This window comes from Gymnoscopelus braueri, assembly GCF_963280865.1.
Source record: "Gymnoscopelus braueri genome assembly, chromosome: 10".
In the NCBI taxonomy this organism is placed as follows: Eukaryota; Metazoa; Chordata; class Actinopteri; order Myctophiformes; family Myctophidae; genus Gymnoscopelus; species Gymnoscopelus braueri.
Window position 1 is genome coordinate 11,100,091 of NC_137611.1, and position 21,467 is coordinate 11,121,557.

Genomic DNA, 21,467 nt, shown 5'->3' on the forward strand with positions numbered 1-21,467 from the left:
ATTTACTGCTATGCCCAGCAGATAAACAGATAGGAGGACCTCGTCGCCAATTCAATCTTTACCCATTAATTTCTCTGAAATTGTGATGTTAATTGATTGGCATAATGGTCCTAATGGGATAGGGAGGCTATGTACAGTATTTATTATACAGCTTTTCTGTAGCTCTGTAAAAGCTGGGCTCTGGCAACATCAGGGGGTAGGTTAAAGATAAAAGAATAACCTCTAGCTCTTCAGAACAGTTATTGAATAATGGGCAAAAAACATGAGATTTAGGCAATGGGCAATAGCCTACATGAATACAAAATCAATGGGTGGGTGTATTATGAATTTTCCAGATTACATTTCCATGTAGATCAGGCTACACCTGATCTACATGGAAATGTAATCTGGAAAATTCATAATGGAAAGACAACAGATTACACTACAGTAGGCAGGCTATTATGCATCTACATTGTCTGAGTTTATATGACCACTAATTATACATGTTTTATTGCACTATCCAGAAGTGGAAAGAACCGGTCAATCAAAAATATATTGATCTGTCTCCCGGATTAAGTCATTAAAAAACTCTTATTGTACTAATATCATAAAACATGAAAATGGCATGGGCAGAAAGTGTTAGACAGCCTGTGAGTAAATGGTCAGACTCGGGAAGGCTTTTCTCTATGCGCCAGCACACAGCGCTATCATATGACTGCAATGCAGTCATCCAACTCTACCACCCTTCTTTTAATCAATATATAACAAAAAACAATACAAGCTGTTGTATGATGAAGTAGGGCATTAATTTACGTTGAGAAAATTAAAGCTGAAATATGGAGATACAAGGTTTCTTCCCGACAGCAACGACACAGGCCTGGGCTATTTTTTGAGAATTTGCCTGTAACAACAAGCCCAAAATGGATAGAAATAGGTTAGGTTAGTGTGGTTAACATTAACTTTGACTCGATGTAAACAAAAAAAGACAAGGTAAACCGGGATATGGTACAGAAAAAAAGATAACTTTAATATTGAACATTTACAAGCATCAGAGCCTAGGCTCATGTCCACACGGTATTGGCTGTGGTAGACACACGTGGTCCAGATGTCCCGTCAAAGCAGTACTACACGTACCACCGGAACCCAAAGCGCTCGTGCAAAAGCTCCTGACGGGGCTTGAGGTTGTACAGCTCCTGTGAGAGGGGGGGCACCCAGCGGTCCGTGCTGAAGACGTTCTCCCCAACCTGCAGGACAGAGTGACAAGACAACAGAGAAGAGTTCTCATAATCAATATTTTGCCCACCCGTTTGTTTTCATAACAATTTCCAGCCTCGACATCGCATGGATGTCTTTCATAAATGCATGGTTATTTGCACAATGGACCAAATAGTTAGCCTCGCGTGGCCAGACAATATCACACGACACACTGCGTGGATATTAGTCTGGTCCCTATCAACGATAGATTTTTTTCCAAGGGGCGGTTACAAAAACGGACTCTATTGGTTAGACCTAAAACCAATCAGAGCAGTGCTTCCTGCTGCGTCACACACAAGCGCCGTTGCTGAAATAGTAAACAACGAAAGCTAGTTCCACTCGTATTTAGTCTGGTAACCAGATGAAACTATTCTTAACACATCTTTTCTTTCCAACAAAAGCTTTAAGGGCAATTGTTTGTTCGACTTTTAGAAAAGAAATATTTTCTAACGCGTTTACTACCGATGCTATGGTGGCCTAAGGGTGCATTTGGTTCCTATTCCTAACTATCAACTATCAATAATTTACCCCCCCCCCCCCCAAGGATCCCTGGTGGAGGTACGTAATTACACACAAACAAAATATTAGCAGTAGCTCAGTAGCCACCCTAATACTAGCATGTACAGGATTGTGTGCTTATGTACATCATGGCAGGGGCCGTCTGCCATCAAGCCGCCTCACACTACAGAAATGGGAGATATACTCCTGCCATATGGGACACATGGCTCCTAAGGCTAACTACAGTACTTACAGTTGCTCAGCAGCCACCCTAAACAAGACTTACGGCTTCTGATGTGACGTGGCAACAAACAATGATTTATATAATGTTCTGTTATTAACATAAATATGCATCAGCCGTTTATTTTATTTCTTAGAGAATTAGGTCATGGCCTACAGGGAGTCAAGAGGTGCCAATACTCCAATGCCATTTATCCAACTTAAAACATTAGTAGTAAGTAGCTTGATAAGTATTGATAAATAGGCCATTTGATTTTTATAGTGCAATCTGCAATGATTATAGTGGATAGTCTGAACGTAACAGCATCATTAATAGTAATTATTTAATACATAAATATGCTGTTTAAATTGACTGCATTAATGTGCTATCACAACTATCTACTACATAATGGTACTTACATGACGCAGACTCAACTTAACTCTAGTTGTCTTTTTCCGTTTTCCATTATGCAAAAGTAATGGTACTTTTTCTTTTTATCACCTCCATCAAGGTTCCAAGCCAAGATGACACCAAAAGGTGACATGAAAACACAGACCCTACTGACTGGTCCGAGAAAATCACTACTAACGGTTCTATTAGAACCAGAAACATTCCATAACCTCAGAAGTTCTGTGGTAAATTCTTGTTATATTTCCATTATAACCAGAAATTTAGTGAAAAAAGGGACCCAAATTAGGTTCTGAGAACCTTATCTGAGACCGAGCCATAGCGTATGGAAACAAAGTCTGAACCAGAGGAATTGGATCCAACATTGAGGAACTGAAATCTGTTCCATCACATTTGGAACTGGTTTCACACTGTAAGATCTGGTATGTGGACTTCACGTCTGCTGAGTGTACAGATGGAACCAAATGGACCCTTACAGGTCCATCTGTACACTCTCAGAGTTACAGACCTGTTATCGGTCCATTTGGAACCTATAGGAATCATTGAAGGCAGGGGTCTTCAACCTTTTCAGGCCAGGGACCCCCAAACTGTTGGGGAGATGGAGCAGGGACCCCCTACCTCGTAGGGTAGGGGTGGCTACCACATATATTGTATACTTATGTATAAAATTGTGTTTTATATGTCTAAACATGAAAAAATGGTTGCCTGCTCCAACGCACCTGTCCCAGTAGTAGCAAAAAGGAACTTTCTCTACAAAATATGTATAAACATACCATGTTATTGTGCATTGTGCCTCCATGTATCCGTTTGCTAAAATATGGTGGATTCATGTTATGTTTAAAGATAATTTGACATTTTTGGAAAAATATATATTTTTAAAGTTTTTAAAAACAAAAATAGTGTTTAATCAAACAACAATTTTGCGGACCCCCTGCAGTACCTCCACGGACCCCCTAGGGGTTGCGGACCCCCTGTTGAAGACCTCTGATTGAAGGGAACCGTTAAGGAATCAGGATCGTTAAGAGGGAATTGTTAAGGAACCGGAATAGTTAAAATCCAAAAGAATCCCAACCCCATTTCACGGCACTTCGTTCTTGTAGTGGTGGAAAAGAGCCTATAGTCATTCGAAGAACAAACCCTGAGAGGAAAGACAGCCTTTTTACCTTCCAGCCTGGGACGTCCTTCATGATAATGGCCTCTTCCTCTAGATTCTCCTTCAGCGTCCGTAATGTGCTGTGAGTCAAAGTTTAAATTCCAGTCAGTTAACCACTTTCAACCTGATGTCCCTATTTTTGACCATTTGTCTTTATAGGCAAACCTACTCTTTTCTTTTTTACAGCCGACCTACAAACTCAGACTGCCATGATGCGACACGTTCTGTTCATGCGACACCATAGTACAACTAAGTAATAAATATGGCTTGTGGATAAAAGGTAGTGTTAAGTAATAGTTTTTGGTTAAAACAAATTTTGTGGGGGGGGGGGGGGATTTTGTAAAAAAGTTAAAGCTCGCCATATTCATTAATAATTGCTATAGTATTGAGTGTTTGTTCAGTAACATGGGTCTGCCCGTCTCTCTTTAATGAACAGAAAATACATTTTCAGGTGGGTTGCCAATTTCATCCAATCAGAGAGAGTACCGATTTCAATTATGTTTGTATAAAATTCTGATCCTTACTAAAGAGCTGAAGAGACGGGGAGACCCCCATTACTGAACAAACACTCAGCAATTACAGCTATCAGAATAGAATTATAGAGCTATACAACACTTATTTTAACAAAACACATCATTACTACACCTTCCAAAATATGGGTGATACCACAACATTTAGAATAGGGAGCTGTGTGTGTGTGTGTGTGTGTGTGTGTGTGTGTGTGTGTAAAAGTATGCATTCACCTCCGATCATATTCTGCTTGCAGCAAGGGCAGAAGAGCTACCCTGGCCTCCAGCTCCTCGATCAGCAACCTCCTACAATGTGCACACATGTGACACTGTGTCAGCTCGTGAATAATATATTACATACATTTGGAATGGGGGGGGGGGTTCACCGAAAATAGCCGATTTACATGCTCACAACGCATCATAAGCTTGTAGATCAGCTATTTTCGGCAAAAATATTTGAAGCCCATGGGAATTCATTCAACTAAGTATATAGGGCCAATATACAAATATGGTTAAACAGTTAGAAGGCTCATCTCACCTCCTCTCTCTGTTCCATTTAAACAGCCTCCAGTAACCAAACACCATCAATCCAATTCCAATGCCAAACATGCTATAGCCTGCAAAGGAAATAATTAACATTAGAAAGGCACCACTAGGGATCATTTCTGTGCCGGAATCCGGACTCACTTTCCGTCGCATTCTCAGCTCCTGGTACACTTTCAATATGATCCATACATTTCTATATTATGGCATAAAAATTATTTAAAAAAAAAGACCACTTCATTATAATTATTCTTTTATCCTTTTAGCCTAAATGTCTGACTGTACCTCGTGCTGTTTACATTTCTGACTAATAGTCAAGTCATCTTTTTTACATGTTATCATATTTTAATGCCATTTAATTAGCGTTACCACAACTACTTATTCTGTACTTCTGTTCTCTTGAGTTTATATACCTGTATGTTTCATACCTTACACACAGTTCTGTCAGGTTCTCCTCTAGACTGAGGGCTTATCTGGGTCATCCTTTTAGCATTATTTTGTATAAATCTGTGCCACCGTGCCATGTTTATGTGAATTGTTAAAGTTTTCAATCAATGGAACCATTGGCGCAAATGTGTGTATGTCAGAATCTGGACAATGTGGGCTATTTGCTTTTTCTTTCCGTTATTTTACTGTGGTGTGTTCTTAATTGTGATATGGATCTCCCTGGGTCTGAAATAAAGATTTTATTGTATTATTGTCGTGCTGGCTGCAATGACAACTCAATGTCCCTCGGGAAGTTATGTCTGTCTATCAATCTATGGTGAAAGCTGATTACAAATATATAAAAATCACACGCCCAGTTGCAGACCAAAACTCTACAGCCTCTTGTCCCTCGGGAACATTACATTTGATTTCAATGACAGGGTAAATCAGTGCAGTGCCGCTGACAATAAACAGACTGCAGTGGCTCACATGCATCTGTCACAACATTAGCCATGGTTCACATGACGGTCGTGGATGAACTTCAACCTGGTGTTTGCACATTCTCCATTTACAGCCTGCATATATACATAAACGTTCATATTTCAAATATAAAGTGCTTACCCCATGGTCACGGATGGATACAATTCTACTCGGGCCCACACAAGTACCCGTATCTTCCGTATTGTTCAATAAAAAGCATTTTAATCCGATCGGCGGCCATTTTCTCATAGAGTTATAATGTATCATAGTGCAATACTCCTCCCAACCGATAGGATCGCGTAGTGGAAAGCATATGGGGAAAATGGCCATCGATCAGATTAGAATGCTTTTTAATTAACAATACAGAAATTACGGGTACTTCTGAGGGCCCGTACGCAATTGTAACATCCGTGGCCACGAGGTCAGCACTTTATATTTGAAATCTGAACGTTTAAGTAGATGTACGGGCTTGGGCTGTAAATGGATAAAGTGCAAACACCAGGTTGAAGTTCATCCATGACTGTCATGATATGACAGTCATGTTTCAGGGCTATCACAACATAAACACAGGCGACACAAAGCCACTGAAACGCAGCCAAACGTATGTCAGACAGCAAGACAATATTGCATTGCACTGAACACACATACACCAGCTTGAGAACAGCCTTATAACTGAATCAGAGCATAGCGACAGAGGCATTAGCCTGACTGTTAGCAAGCGCTAGCCGTTTAGCATCTATGCCTGTGTCTGTCAGACATAGTTTTCACATTAAGATCTCACTAAAACAAAGTAACGTTATATGTTGTAGTTCAGTACCAGATAGTCCTCGTTTGGGCAGGTTCCTTTTATAATCGATAGGACCATAACCTCCCGGAGGAGGCATGTCCTGCTTCACCTTGGACGCCGCCATTTTCCTGCCAGCCAGCCTTTGCTCCTGGACCAAAACAGTAACACATACGCGTCGTATGAGGTCACGTGACAATTGTGAGGTAGTTTACTGGAGTATTTCCAATTTTCAGTACTTTTACTTACTTCTACTCCACTACATCTCAAAGCAAGGCACATATTATACTTTTACTCCACTTCAATCATCTGAAAACTTTAGTTACTATAGTTACTTTGTAGATTCTTATTTTTATTTTCAACCTAGCCCTAAGAATGTCTGTGATACATACACATCATGTATAAATACATGAAAAGTATGTAAGATCACAGGGCTACACTTCAACCCCATTAGAAAATAGCCGATCTACAAGCTCACAATGAGCGTGTAGATCTGCAATTGTTTTTCTTTTTAAGTGTACATTTTATACATTTGAAAACATGTGAAATGGGACATTCTGCACAATGAGTATACTTTAGGTACTTTTAGTACATTTTGATACCAATACTTTGGTATACTGGTACTTTTACTAAACTCTTTAGTCGTTATTTTTTAATGAGTACTCTTTCCACCACTGGCCGCTGTTGTGTCTAGCTTTGCCTTAATAATAATAATACTACATCAAACTTATATATTGGTTGGCATTACCAGTTTAGCCGATCTACTAATTAAAGATGAAATCAAATGCCCCAAAACAGCTGATCTGATCTACAAAGTCACAAAGTGTAGAACAGCTATTTTCGAGCATCAAAGCAGGATTTGTAGTTTTGCAAATGTGTGGAGCGGATACGGAAACGGTCTATCTGCGTAGCATAGAGACACACGGGGACTACAAATTTCACGCCCACTTTTGAGACAGCGCCGCTACTCGAGGTCCGTTAGAACGATGAACTGCAGCTGCCAATGCAATCCCTATGAGAGGATATGAGAATTAGCCTACTTTTGAAATATTCGTACATTAACTGGAGACGATATTGATTTAAATAAAAATATGTTTCCAAATGTATGGAGTGTCTTTGTCAACATATCTTCTTGTTTTCTTAATAGTTGATGTGTTTCACATTTAATTTGCCACTTTAACGAGTTACCCATAATGCTAACACAGCAGAGGGTAGACAGCAGACAGGCATTTCAGTGACATCACTGTCTTTACGAGCGCCGAGCGCCGACCGACAGCGTACCCCACTGTAGTAGAGGCAGGAGAGGCGGTCGCCTGCCCAACTAAGATCTCGCCTCCCCTAAAAAAAAAAATAACCCGAAAATGTGTCATTGCGTGCTTAATGTCCTCAAAGTCACGCATCCAACAAGCTTTGAACTGAGCAGATTGGACCTTCTGTTCCAGAGATAATGACCAAAACCTATTGAAAACGGCCACTTTCGCCAGTTTTCTGGGTATTGAAAACCTCAAGGGATGCGTCCGTGATGCGACCACTTAAAGTCTGGATCTCCGATGCTAGCGGTTTTGACATACTGATGGAGTATATTATAGTATATTGTGGGTAGTATATCGAGATGAAAGATATGGGACATTAAAAAGGACAAATTAAACAAATGGGACAGATTATTAGAACACAAAAAAAATCGCTACAGCCTCAGTAGTTAACCAGTGAAATTACGGTATTTTACAATGCCTCTCATAGAGATTGCATTGAGAGCTGCAGTTCATCGTTCTAACGGACCCCGAGTGTCAAAAGTGGGCGTGGATTTGTAGGCCTTCCGCTTCCGGCCGTGTGTCTCTATTGGGGGTGCGGGCTCTAGACCGGATCTGAGCAGTGCGTAGTAACCTTTTTACCGTCCGTTTCCGTTTCCGCATCCGCTCCGGTTGTTGGTTGCACAATACCCGTCGTCGTTGACGTCGTCGTCGCGGTTGTTGCGTCGTTTCGTTTTGTTACTGCGTCGTCTCTTCGGTCTGTGTTTGTTGTTGTCAGCCAGCCTGTGTTTTTTTTTCTCCTTCCAAAATGGCGGCAAGCAGCGCGGAAGCTCCCGAGTCATGGTACCTGGCCCTGCTGGGCTTCGCCGAGCACTTTCGCACGTCCAGTCCGCCCAAAATCCGCCTGTGCGTCCATTGTCTGAAGGCCGTGTTCCAGTTCAAGCCCCCGCAGCGGGTGGAGGCCCGCACCCACCTCCAGCTGGGCTCGGTGCTGTACCACCACACCAAGAACACCGAGCTGGCCCGCAGCCACCTGGAGAAGGCGGTGAGACTTGAGAGAGACTCAACAACAACAAAAAAAAAACACACCATAACTAAATATATACGGACATAATTCACGCAATGTGTTGAAAGTTTTGTCCTCATTCTGCATTATCTATTTAATTTAATGTGGGTCCATTTGGTTCCATCTGTACACTCGAGAGAGACGCGTAAACACGCAATAACTAAATTATAAGGACATGATTCACAATGTGTTCAAGTTGTGTCCTCATTCTGCATAGGACCAGCATAACTCTGAGAGTGTACAGATGTAACCAAATGGGTCCATTTGGTTGCATCTGTACACTCTCAGAGTTGCAGACGCGTAAACACACAATAACTAATTTTAAGGACATATTCACAATGTGTTAGTTTTGTCCTCATTCTGCATTATCTATTGGTGGTTTTACATTTCACGTTGATTTGAATGATGTTGTTGAATCGTTTACTTTTGCTTTCTCTTCCCCAGTGGTTCATCTCTCAACAAGTATCCTTTTTTCCCCTTCTGTGCACCATATACTGTATAGCACAGTGATTCCTTGAATCTCTGAGCTTGTTTTAGATCTGCCGTTTTCAACTAATGTTAGCCTATATTTTTTTGCTGAATGTCCACCACCTGTTATGACATGCCCAGGGACGCAAGGGATACTATAATATCACTAGTCTATTCTCATTTACCTAGTGGAGACCCCCTGGAAGCCCACCAAGGACCCCTGGCGGTACCCGGACCCCACGTTGAGAGCCATCGCTATACATAATGTTCAGTAGAATTGTTAAAGTAACACATTAGGCATTACTAGCACTTGTAAAGTTGTTTAATTCTTTAACCAATAATATCAGATTGCTCAATTTGAAGATGTCAAATTTGAAGCGGCAAGTCTTCTGTCGGAGCTCTACTGCCAGCAGGTAGGTGATGTATTTCAAGTAGCCCGCTGCTATAATATTCTGTATGAAATAAAACATTCACATTTCAGTGGAAACTATAACCACTTCAGTCCTATAGTATATTTGTCATATAACAAATTGTGAAAATAGCTGGTGATCTACAAGCTCACAACGCTTCACGTTGTGAGCTTGTAGATCTGCTATTTTCGCGATTGTAGACAATTGTGGGAAATTAATGGTTAATATGGTTGTGGTTAATCAAGCTTTAGAATACTGCCTTACACTGTACTTAGTCATTATTGCAGTTACATAGTTTAACTTGCTTTTTGATTCATTTGAAGAATTTGGTGGACTCCGCAAAACCACTGTTGCGGAAAGCCATCCAGATTTCCCAACAAACTCCCTACTGGCACTGCAGACTTCTATTCCAACTGGCGGTAAGATAACCCAACATTATGGCAGAAACCGACTCCTAGATCTCACTATTCCAGATTCCTGTGGCCACTGGATTTACAACATGGTTAATGTATGTGATGTCTCTCTCTCTCTTTGCGTCTCTCTCAGCAACTACACACACTAGAGAAAGATTTGGTGTCAGCATGTGACCTCCTGGGCGTGGGAGCCGAGTATGCGAGGGTTGTGGGTTCAGAATACACCAGGTAAAGGGTATTTACATATCAATAAGATATTTATCTTTGTACCTTAAGTCCTTGTCATTACTGCAGTTAAGTATTTTTTTGTGCCTTTCTTTCCTTCTCTACAGAGCCCTGTTCTTACTAAGTAAAGGAATGGTGAGCTTAAATCATTTCCCACTTTTTGAAGTCATATGACGCACATTGCTATGTTGTATCACATTACAGTATCACGTCTCTCAACCTAGTATTGTTTACATAACTTGTCTTCCTCATCTGAAGTCAGAATGAAAGTAACTTGTGAAGTTTTATGAACAAAGCTGCTTCATAAAGTCATTGCTAGCATAAGTTAGAGATTTGATTGGGGGGGACAAATCATTTTATACATGCGTAGACCATCAACAATAGCCTAAGTAAGTTTCACATTCTCTTAACTGATTCACTGCCAATCCCGTAGATCTACGCGAACCTATTTAAAGCCGCCACGTGCCAATCGCGTAGATCTACGTGAAAAAAAAAAAAAAGATCTAGACTCCTATCCACTTCCTTGTTAACTTAAAACTTAAAAAATCTGTATCTCGGCTCCTGAGTACTTTTTTTGTTTTTCAATGAAAAACTCTGGCACTGGCTAAAAAAATATGAAAATACCTCTGGCAGTTAATGGGTTAATGACTTTCACTTTAGTTTCCTTGTCTGTATTGCGATCTTTATAATCTTCACCAATGAGAACAAAACTCATTCACAAGAACAATGTTGGTGTATCTAACAGATTTGCAGAAAAAAAGGTGTGTACATACATTATTTGTATTTTTGTACATGCATAGATTATCATCTACAATGCAACTCCTTGTAGTTGGCATTTCCTGGTTTTACAAAGACAAGATGCCAGTGTAGTGAGCATTCAGTGTCATCTTCCAGTGACATGCGTACTGAATGTGAGCTCAATTGACATTTCCAAGCAGAAAAGTTAAAATAATCCTTTGTCCCGACTGCGTCCTAGAGATGATATATGTTTGTCCCAAATACATATTTTATCGTCCCCAAATGCCTAGTACTGCACTCATTAAGTCTGATTTATACTTCAGTGTCACACACCGAAACTAGGCAATTTACAATTTAGCCATTTATCCAGGGCCACTTATCAGTGCAAGATCGGAGTCAATAAACGAGGTAAATAGACTCAAGTAGAGTGCAGCCGATTTAACCAATTTAGCTGATTTACAAGCTCACAACGCATTAGGAGCTTGTAAATCTGCTATTTCCAACGGGCGACATGGCACCCTTGTACGACAGAGCATAACTTGGGCATTAGACACCTCTCGCGAGAACATTAAATACCATGCATGTAACAGACAATTATCTAACATGGGAACAGACACAAAAAACTACTCCATAAAGGGGGCCAGCCCAGTGTACAGCCCTTGCCTGGTATTTCATTGTTAAAAAATCTGTTATGGATTCCATGTGGGATAGGGGCATTGTGACTGAGCTCACTGTACATATTGTCCCTGTATCTGTGGCACTGCAGTTGCTGCTGATGGAGAGGAAGCTGAGTGAAGTGAACCCTCTGCTGACGCTGTGTGGGACCATCGTGGACAACTGGCAGGGAAACCCCATCCAGAAGGAGTCCCTCAGGGTCTTCTTCATGGTGCTGCAGGTCACACATTACCTGGACGCTGGACAGGTACAACAACAATGGACCGCGTATTGTTTCTCAACCGTTTTTAATTTCAAGGACCCCCAGTTTGACATGCATTAGGCCACAGCCCCCCTTTATTTCTTGGACCCCAATCTGCACTGTATTAATTTAACACTGAGAGTAAACAAATGGAACCAAATGGACCTGTAAGGGTCCAATTTGGTTCCATTTGAACACCCTCAGAGTTACAGACCTGTAGGGGTCCATTTTGGTAGTTAATCGATTATCTGGGGATGCCCCTCAAGGCCTGTACCCCATGTGGGGACCAGTGATGTAGTGTATATTCTCTCGATATATGGTAAAGCACTTTGAGATCAGTACTTATGAAAGGTGTCTTCCACCAAAAAAGTTTGTGTGTACTCAACTTGGTTCTCTCAGGTGTCATCTTGGTAATGCCCAACGTGCAGTAAGTTAATGACTAACCAGGCAGTTAGTTCTCTGTCTCCTCTATATTATACCGTATACATGGTGTTATTAGTTTGTTACTGTGCTAATATTGTAATTGTGAACATGCTGATCAGGTGAAGAGTGTGAAGCCGTGTCTGAAACAGCTTCAACAGTGTATCCAGACTATCTCCACTCTCCATGACGATGAGATCTTACCCAGCAATCCAGCTGACCTCTTCCATTGGCTGCCTAAGGAGCACATGTGTGTGCTCGTGTACCTGGTGAGATGCAACTGCTGCACAGGAGCATGTGTAACGCACGCACACACACACTCTGTGGTCAGATATAATGAATAGAAAAATAAGAATCTTGTGGATCTTGGGATCCACATGAACTGCACAGCTCCAATGTGGATCTTGGACGTTCGTGTGAACATATTATGACATCGTTGGACTATGACATCTATGAAGTATGACTACAAATTTAGCAAGGTTTCAGCCTGATCCGAGCACCACTGACATCCATTATAAAATAATACTTCATATAACTTGAAAAAAAGATCAGACTGGATTTACTTCTACTTTGTAGTGAAGCGTAGTGTTGAAGGAAAGCCTAGTTCTTATAGAGCCACACAATAAAGACTTCTACTTTGTATTCTGGCAATTCAATGATGTCATATTGAAGACGTCAGTCTTGTCCACATTCGGGTAGTATAAGGCTTCAGCTCCATTGGCTTCCAATATAAAATACAAAAATATTGAATGAATTATAAAACATAAGTTAGTCCACTGGCAGTGTGCACAAGAAAGTTGGCACTGATCCGTCCAGTGGTTTGCCAGATTATCTACGGACAACACACACACAAACTGACCCTCTCATAGACGGCTAGACTCCTGCAGAGTCACGGCATAAAAACACTGACTCCATACATTGACCTTTTGAATGTGATTTACAACCGTAACATAGAATAACGTATCTTGTATTGCTTTCATTCCCCCCCCAAAAAAACAGGTGACTGTGATGCACTCCATGCAGGCCGGCTATTTGGAGAAGGCTCAGAAGTACACAGATAAAGCACTCATGCAGCTGGAGAAGCTGAAAAGTGAGTGTCGTTTGTAGAAGCTGACTTTGGGCCGATGCGGATAACGGCCAATATACGGGCCAGACCGATATATCATGTGACAGCTCTCATAGCCGGTGTGTTCCCTATCCGTATCAGTGACTTTGAATTGACCCAGATGTGCTTGTTGTTTTGTTGAAGTGCTGGACAACAGTCCCATTCTGTCCACTCTGCAAGTCATCCTCCTGGAGCACATCATCATGTGCCGGCTGGTCACTGGACACAAGGCCACCGCCTTACAGGAGGTGGGTAAACGCTATGATATGTCCCATGTATGAGCTGTGTGTGTGCTACTGACCAACTGATGGCATCTGAAGAAAATAATAGGTTCTGGCCCTCTAGCTTCTGCTAGTCTACTTATAATAATATTGAGCTTTAACTTTTTTAAACAAAAACATATCACGTTCATCTAAGTGGTTTAGATACATAGGGTTAATACTTGTTCTCATATGATGATGATGATTCTGATTACTCTTTATTCAGATTTCTCAAGTGTGCCAGCTTTGCCAGCAGTCTCCCAGGTTGTTCACCAACCACGCTGCCCAGCTTCACACACTACTGGCAAGTATAGGTCTCCAGCCCAACACACACGCACACACACTCACGCACGGACAGGTTTGGGATCCGTAACCGGAGTAACCGGTTCCACCACATTTGGAACCGTTTCCGGAATCACACTGTCAGAGCTGGTATGTGGACTTAACACCTGCTGTACATTTACAATGCTGGTTGGTTCTCCAACTTTTTAATTTCAAGGACCACCTTAACTCTTGACAGTGGAACCAAATGGACCAGTAATTGGTTCCATTTGTACACTGTCAGAGTTACAGACCTGTAAGGGTCCATTTGGAACCCCCTATAGGAATCGCTAAGGAATCGGACCGTTAAGAGAGAACAGGGTTCTCTCTTAACTGTTTTCCAGGCCTGAAAAAGGTTTGGAATTAATCAATTGTTTTGGAAAATGTTTGGATATACATTGTTTTTGGCTATTGATTGTGTTAACAAAAAACACGTCCCATGTCTAACATGTAACACGTAAAATGTAGCGCTGCGTGAGTGCGGCCTAATAAATACAGGACGTCACGCGTCAAAAATAATAGATCTACATGCAACATGTTGCACTGCGATATGTTGTTCCTGCTATAGGCCTGGAACTGGGTTGAAACATTTTGGAAAATGAATTGGTAAAAATGTGTGGGAACCCTGAGAGAATCGTTAAGGAACCGGAATCGTTAAAATCCTAAAGGATCCCAACCCTACACACACACACACACACACACACACACACACACACACACACACACACACACACACAGAGACTGAGAAAGGAGTCAGTCATAGACGTGTGTCCATTCCTCTGATCATTCCCAGGGTCTGTACTGCATCTCAGTGAACTGCATGGACAACGCCGAGGCTCAGTTCACCGCTGCACTACAAGTAAGTCCATTATATGAACAACATTTATAGGCAGTGGCATATACATCTCATAACTCAATCAAATTTTAGAAAGTTTTTGAACAAAAATGTAATGGAGTGGAACATTGGCTGCTAAGGGCTTGATGATACTTAGTTGGGCCACGGTGCTGTGCTCTGAAAATAGCAGATCTACAAACTCTACAACGACAAAATACTGCTAAAAAGTGAGTTTTAGTATCATTGTTGAGTGAAAAATTAAATCACCATAATAATCAGCGTTGCACTGAGACACACACACACAGAGGTGAAATGCATATTTTTGCCCTCCCTTTAGCAATGGTGATCCGTTTGTTTAACTGAGAAGACGATAGAAGGCGCCGGAAATGTCATCTCGGTGTCAGTCCACTGAGCTGTAGCCTACTCTTTATATTCATTAAAAAAATAGGTGTAATTGTGTAGCCTAAATGTACTATTTGATTAAAACTAAGCACCTCAACCCACAACGTTCTATAGGAAAACAATGGGTTTGCTGGTGAGACGTCTCGTGTGATCGCCCCCTAAGAAAGAACACTATCGGTCACGTCACACGACCGAATAGTTTGACTCCCTGTTTTTTCCTCCCTCTCTCTCTCTCAGCTGACAACGCACCAGGAGCTATGGACGTTCATCGTCACCAACCTGGCCACCGTCTACATCCGAGAAGGCAACAGACACCAAGAGGTCAGACTGAGAGACAGGTCATTTGCTCCATCATGTGTAGGAGTAGGCCTTATTATCTAGACTTCGGTACTAAGTGTATTTTTTTTTCTACCCACAGCTCTATAGTCTTCTTGAGAGGATCAATCCCGACCACAACTTCCCTGTTAGGTAGGTAACTTTTCCCACCTATATAATCCCCATAGAATCAAACCTATATGATTCAGAGCTTTTGTTTTGTTTAGTTTTTTTAAAGACATTCATGTTACTTCCAGCTCTCACTGTCTGCGAGCCGCAGCGTTCTACATCAGAGGGCTCCTGTCGTTCTTCCAGGGACGTTACAACGAGGCCAAGTAAGTGTTCTGAACATTTCTACTGACAAATCTTACCACTGGCGTCCCTATTTTGGGCATGTTATATCTCACATTTTTTGTACCCAAAGACACTTTACATGATGGGGAGGAGGAGACTTTATTAATGTCTAAATTGACATTGCAGGAGGTTCCTGAGGGAGACCCTGAAGATGTCGAATGCAGAGGATTTAAATAGGCTGACGGCCTGCTCACTGGTCCTGCTGGGACATATATTCTTTGTCCTGGGAAACCACAGGGTAAGGATAAGAAAACCCTCCTCATCCATTGGACCATGTACAGTAGCAGCAGCAAAGCGGCATCTCTCTGGTACGAACGATGTTCTTGAACCCGTGTTCTTCTGAATTCATTGTTTCCTCCCAGGAAAGCAGCAACATGGTGGTACCTGCCATGCAGCTGGCCAGCAAGATCCCTGACATGTCCGTCCAGCTCTGGTCCTCCGCGCTCCTCAAAGGTATGACTGCAGCACCGGAGTGCTTATTTGAAAATAAGCAAAACAAGCACACAAAGATTGTATTTTTTTTTTCCTCTTTTGCTCTAATCTAATCCATGTGATCCTCACTCCTAATGCTGTTGAACTCCCTGCAGATCTGAACAAGACATGTGGGAACACCATAGATGCCCACGAGGCCGCCCAGATGCACCAGAACTTCTCCCAGCAGCTCCTACAGGACCACATGGCTGCCTGTGGCCTGCCTGAACACAACCTCGTCAGCGTAAGCGCACCTCATCTCAAGTCTCTATTTTGGGCATCTCATTATAGGCGGACATTTTCTACATTTGTTTGCAAAAATAGCCGATCTACAAGCTCACAACGCGTTGCGTTGCGCCGCGAGCTTCTATTTTCACAAACCTACTTTATCACACAAACATAATCCCCTTTTAGTTTTTCAATTTTTAACTAGTTTATTTTCCCAATAAAGTCGTTTTTATTCTGTTTCTATAAAGCCACTTTGAGTGCCTAGAAAAGCGCTATATAAACTGTACAGGGTCCCCACGGTCATGAAATTCCTGGAAATATTTTGAAATTGAAAAAAAAATAATCCAGTACTGGAAAAGTTTGGGAATTGATCAAAGGTCCTGGAATTCATCAAGGGTCCTGGAAAAATATTTGGCTATGCATTGTTTTTGGCTATTGATTTTGTTAATACAAAACATTTTCATAAACATGTATAACATTACACGAAATATGTAACATAAGTAGTTTTTTGCCGAACTGGCTGTGTGATGGCATATATTATTTAAATAAAATAAGTCATACGGATGCCATAATGAGTCTTCCAGTGAGCTATGCCCTAATTTTGCACGAAATTTTGAATGAAATTGTACTATTCTATATTCTATGCTTTATTTTTGCTACACTGCCTATCTTTGGGCATTCTACATAGGAGTAAGAGACACATTATTGCGCTGAATGATTGTTATATAGGCCTGGAAATTGGGCTAAATATTCTGGAAAGGTTTTGGAAAAGTTTTGGAAATTCATTGCTAAAAATGTGTGGGGACCCTGACTGTATGAATTATTATTATTTTAAAATGTATTTTATTATATAATTATAAACCCGGCTCAGGAGGTTGAGCGACCACTTGGGAATCGAAAGGTTCCCATTTTGATCCCGGGCTTCCCGTGTTACTGTCCATGTGTCCTTGAGCAAGACACTGAACCCCCAACTGCTCCTGATGAGCAGGTTGGTGCTTTGTATGGTTTCCACAGCCATCGGACGTGTGTGTGAATTGGTGAATGTAAAGCGCTTTGGATAAAAGTGCTATATAAATGCAACATTTACCATTGTACCATTTATCTATGTTTTGCTTTCTGTCTGTGTGTCTCTTACAGTGGACAGACGGCCTTCCTCCGGTGCAGTTCCAGGCCCAGAATGGACCCAACACCAGCCTGGCCAGCCTGCTCTGAGAGCAGAGCCTGCACTGAAAGAGACAGGAAAAGATAGAGAATGGAGAAAAACTAAAAAAAGAAGATGATTCTTCTTGGAGGATGCTAGAGTATAATGACCAGTTTGACGGTAAACAAGATTGTGTGTGTGTGTGTGTGTGTGTGTGTGCGCGTGTGTGTTGTGCACGTTCAGTGGCAGCCTCCACTGACTGTGACATTCCTGCAGCAGCAACCAAGATGTATGACGTTGGTTTTGTGTCATCCCTTCCCAATGTTTAATTTCCTCCCATCCTAGTTCAGCACCAAGTGTACCCCACCCCCACACTGGACTGAAAAGACATATGTATTGTATATTAACCACTTGCAGCCTGGCATCCCTATTTTGGGCGTGTCACTATAGGCAAAACATTTGTATTTTTTGTAAGAAAAAAAAAAAACCCAAATAGTAGATCTACAAGCACACATGTCATTTTGGCGTTGTCATTACAGGCACATATTTAAAAAAAAAAACATTAACAAAATTAAAGGAAAAATAGCTAATCTACAAGCTCACAGCGATGCATTGTCTGCTTGTAGATGGGCTATTTTGGAAAAATCTAATCATTTGAATGGGGACTAAGTGGTTATGGCTGGCTACCCGTATTCTGCACTTCTCTCAGAGTATTGGCTTTCGCTAGGCATTGCTCGTGACACTTTGCCAACTTTAAAACAAAAGTATGAAAGTACAAAGTAAATTGAATTAGTCTTGAATTACATGGTTGAATTAGCATTGATGTCCAAAAGCACTGGTCACGGTGACTGAGGGAATGTGCTTACATTATAGCCTGCCCATTAACCACTTAAACCCTCTATACTTAGTGCAACGGACCTGAGTTGCAACAGTGCTTTTTACTCTCTTTTTTTCCCCTCTGCACCAAAAATAGACTATCTACAAGGAGCTTGTAGATCGGCTATTTTTTGGCGAACGTTACCCCCCAGGATAGGGATGCTGGGGTTCACCTGTATGAATTGTAATTGGTCAGCATCATTGCTGCTATAACGAGCCAGTTGCAGCCACACCGGTTAAGTTAAGATGCATATTGTTGCTGTCGGGTGAAACCTTGTTTGTCCAAAACTGTTACTTTTTCGGAAATTGAAAGAATAACCTGTGTTACAATGGCTCCAGTGTAGTTATTATTTTTGTCACAAGCTCTTGTTAATACTTTGCATTGGTTAAATATTTATAACCACTTCCTACCTGGCATTCCTATTTTGGGAATGTCATAAATCTTTCAAAAACAGTTGAAATGGCAGATCTAACAAGCTCACAGCACATTGCAACGACGGCGTCATACGACACAGTATAAAATAGGCCTAGGCATTCATTCATGAAACGCATAAAAAAAGGAAATTTGGAGATACATGTTTTCTGCCGACAGTGATGATATTAAGTCTTGAGTTTTGGTATCTTGTTGATGGGGAGGTTTCGGTGGGTCGGTCGAGAACATTTATCTCAGCCGTACTCATCCAGGGAGGTGAGGAGGAGGAGGGCATGAAAATCCATATTCTGAGGGGAATATTAGCCAAAAATGGCAGGTCTATAAGCTGTAGATCGGCTGCCTATTTTTGGCAAATTGGTCCAAGTATATGTGGCCAACTCAGGTCCAATTTACTAAGTCTAGAGGGTTTATGAAGTGATTAAATCCATCACTGTATCAAGTCTCAAGCAGAAGAGTGGATTTAATGACCCCATGAGATTTTCTTTAAATATATATATACAGACACTCGCTTGCTTGACATCAAATCACATTTATTAACAATAACAATGGAATTATTATTATTTTTACAGTAAAAGCAACATTGTAACCCGTGAGTAGGTTTGACTTCCATGTTCTTCCTGTATCCAGCCCCTTTGACCGTATTAATTTCCAGTGTGCTTTAGTGAATATATGCTGTGTACATTTCCTTTGGATTCTTCCAGTGAATTAGAAACCACTATTTCTGCTAAATAGGATGATTGAATGTTTGCACATATGTTGTTTCATATGATGAAACCCCTATATTTAAATATGTTGTCACTGTTAATAACTATTTTGGCTTTCCATGAATACTCCCTCTGGCAATAGGCAATTAACATGAGCGTCAGAGAAAATAAGTGACTTATTCCAACCAGGTGGGGGTACTATAGAGCTGTATTTGAACAATTATTTTCTTTTTGATTTTCTCATTTCTTATTTGGTATTTTTCTTTTATGTACAGTGCAGACTTAGTCTGAGAGCCATAAACAAAGTTTAAAAACAGTGAGAACTTTCCTAAGCAGCACATTTATTACATCTTTTTAAGGTTTTATCCCATTAATACTCTGGCAGAAACTTTGTTTTATAAGGCTGTCGCAGAAAATGGAGACCTTTTTAGATTTCCTAGTTATTTTAGCCGGTTATTTTATTCATTAGTGTGTATTAAAACCGAATGCAATGTGTTTATTGTCAAGGTATTTAATATTTTAACTGCCTTTACATCCAATGCATCATTTTTTTAAATAAATTTTCAAAATTACAATTGTTTTTATTGTTACTTATTAAGTAGTTTCACTACTTTACATGTGTATTACATTTTTTTTTTACTTAAGAGTGTACACATGTAACCAGATGTACCCTCTTTAAGAATGAGTAATCATTGCGAGTTTGTTCAGTAATGGGTCTTCCCATCTCACCAGCTCTTCAGTAAATATCTTAGCAGGTGGGTTGCCAATTTCATTCAATCAAGAGAACCCATGTATCAGTTTCAATTTGTCTAATTGTTTTGTTTCATCACTTGCTATTTCACTTGCTTACTCTGTACTGTATGAGTTCTAGCTCCCGATTGGATCCATTTGGTATCCTGGCCTGAAAACGTATGTTGTTCTCACTAAAAAGCTGGAGAGACATGGAGACCCCTGTTACTAAACAAACACTCATTATCAATGATTACTATGCATATAGAGCTATTTAACACTTATTTTAACAAAGAAATATCAACAGCACCTTTAACACTACGGGTTTGACTGAAGTTGAGCTTACATCCTTGTTGAGCACATCTTAAAGGGATATTTCACTTACAAACATTTGGGTAATTTTAACGTCTACTGAGGCCTTTGTGAGCAGCCCAGACAGTTTTTAAGTTGGAAGGGGGTGTGTCTGATCAAATGAATATCAAATATCTAAACACTGAACTTAAAAACGGTCTTGACCTGGATCTATTCCTATTAAGTGTTTCCAGTAAGTCCAATTACTTTATTGAACTTTAGTATTCCATTAGACAGCATGACTGGACTGCAACAATTGTATACTGTATGAAATACATTTGTCTGACATTGGTCTACAATACATTGAAACTACTGGTGCACATAGTGGATCACTGAGAAATAATGTATGGATTTGCAGCAGTTAATCAGGCGTATAGGACAACACAGGATGTAACATAGTGGGCTTATGTCTTAGACCACTGGTTCTCAAACTGTGGGTTGGGACCCACAAATATGGGGAGGGGGAGGGGGGGGGGGGGTCCCCAGAGGATTTTGGGGGGTCCCCAGATGATTTGCTTAATGTGCAACATTACATTGTTTTCTCACTCAACAGTAAACAAACCAACACACAGTATAAGTGTATACAGGGTATCTGCACATTTCTAAAGTGACAATTTAAGAACTTGTAAGACCTTTTTAATACCTCTAAAATAAAATGGCCATTACTGCATGAAAAACAATCAACAATCTGTACTATTAAAAATGGTCAAACATTGGCCAAATTGTCAAATATTACCAAAGAAAGAGGCACACATATTTTTCTGCGGAACCGAGTCAAACTA

General features: G+C 40.8%; 2 protein-coding genes and 1 long non-coding RNA gene across 3 annotated transcripts; 2 read left to right on the top strand and 1 right to left on the bottom strand.

The window, feature by feature from the left end:
* Positions 1 to 980: 980 nt before the first annotated feature.
* Positions 981 to 6,402, bottom strand: LOC308094095 (NADH dehydrogenase [ubiquinone] 1 alpha subcomplex subunit 13-like). The gene is made up of 5 exons (XM_080440555.1): positions 6,288 to 6,402; positions 4,560 to 4,638; positions 4,256 to 4,327; positions 3,523 to 3,592; positions 981 to 1,223 (listed from the first exon to the last, which is right to left on the bottom strand). The coding sequence occupies exons 1-5, from the start codon at positions 6,379 to 6,381 to the stop codon at positions 1,104 to 1,106; spliced, it is 435 nt and encodes a 144-aa protein (XP_080296681.1). The 5' UTR covers positions 6,382 to 6,402; the 3' UTR covers positions 981 to 1,103.
* On the top strand, positions 1,266 to 3,462 carry LOC308094096. The gene is made up of 2 exons (XR_013933919.1): positions 1,266 to 2,907; positions 3,354 to 3,462. It is a non-coding gene; the product is annotated as an uncharacterized lncRNA (long non-coding RNA).
* A 1,747-nt stretch (positions 6,403 to 8,149) lies between the features above and the next one.
* Positions 8,150 to 20,180, top strand: LOC308094029 (MAU2 chromatid cohesion factor homolog). The gene is made up of 19 exons (XM_080440468.1): positions 8,150 to 8,549; positions 9,015 to 9,032; positions 9,386 to 9,451; positions 9,772 to 9,867; positions 9,995 to 10,089; positions 10,194 to 10,221; positions 11,591 to 11,746; positions 12,283 to 12,429; positions 13,160 to 13,250; positions 13,410 to 13,513; positions 13,752 to 13,829; positions 14,640 to 14,705; positions 15,321 to 15,404; positions 15,502 to 15,551; positions 15,656 to 15,733; positions 15,879 to 15,990; positions 16,115 to 16,205; positions 16,340 to 16,467; positions 17,589 to 20,180. The coding sequence occupies exons 1-19, from the start codon at positions 8,313 to 8,315 to the stop codon at positions 17,661 to 17,663; spliced, it is 1,800 nt and encodes a 599-aa protein (XP_080296594.1). The 5' UTR covers positions 8,150 to 8,312; the 3' UTR covers positions 17,664 to 20,180.
* The last annotated feature ends 1,287 nt before the right edge of the window (positions 20,181 to 21,467 follow it).

Coding starts and splice junctions, on each gene's coding strand:
- LOC308094095 (XM_080440555.1), bottom strand. CDS start 6,381: ATGGCGGCGTCCAAGGTGAAGCAGGACATGCCTCCTCCGGGAGGTTAT. Junction 4,639..6,287: donor GCCCAAACGAGGACTATCTG/GTACTGAACTAC, acceptor TTTCCTTTGCAG/GCTATAGCATGTTTGGCATT. Junction 1,224..3,522: donor AGGACGTCCCAGGCTGGAAG/GTAAAAAGGCTG, acceptor TCTGTCCTGCAG/GTTGGGGAGAACGTCTTCAG.
- LOC308094029 (XM_080440468.1), top strand. CDS start 8,313: ATGGCGGCAAGCAGCGCGGAAGCTCCCGAGTCATGGTACCTGGCCCTG. Junction 15,552..15,655: donor GACCACAACTTCCCTGTTAG/GTAGGTAACTTT, acceptor TGTTACTTCCAG/CTCTCACTGTCTGCGAGCCG. Junction 16,468..17,588: donor CTGAACACAACCTCGTCAGC/GTAAGCGCACCT, acceptor TGTCTCTTACAG/TGGACAGACGGCCTTCCTCC.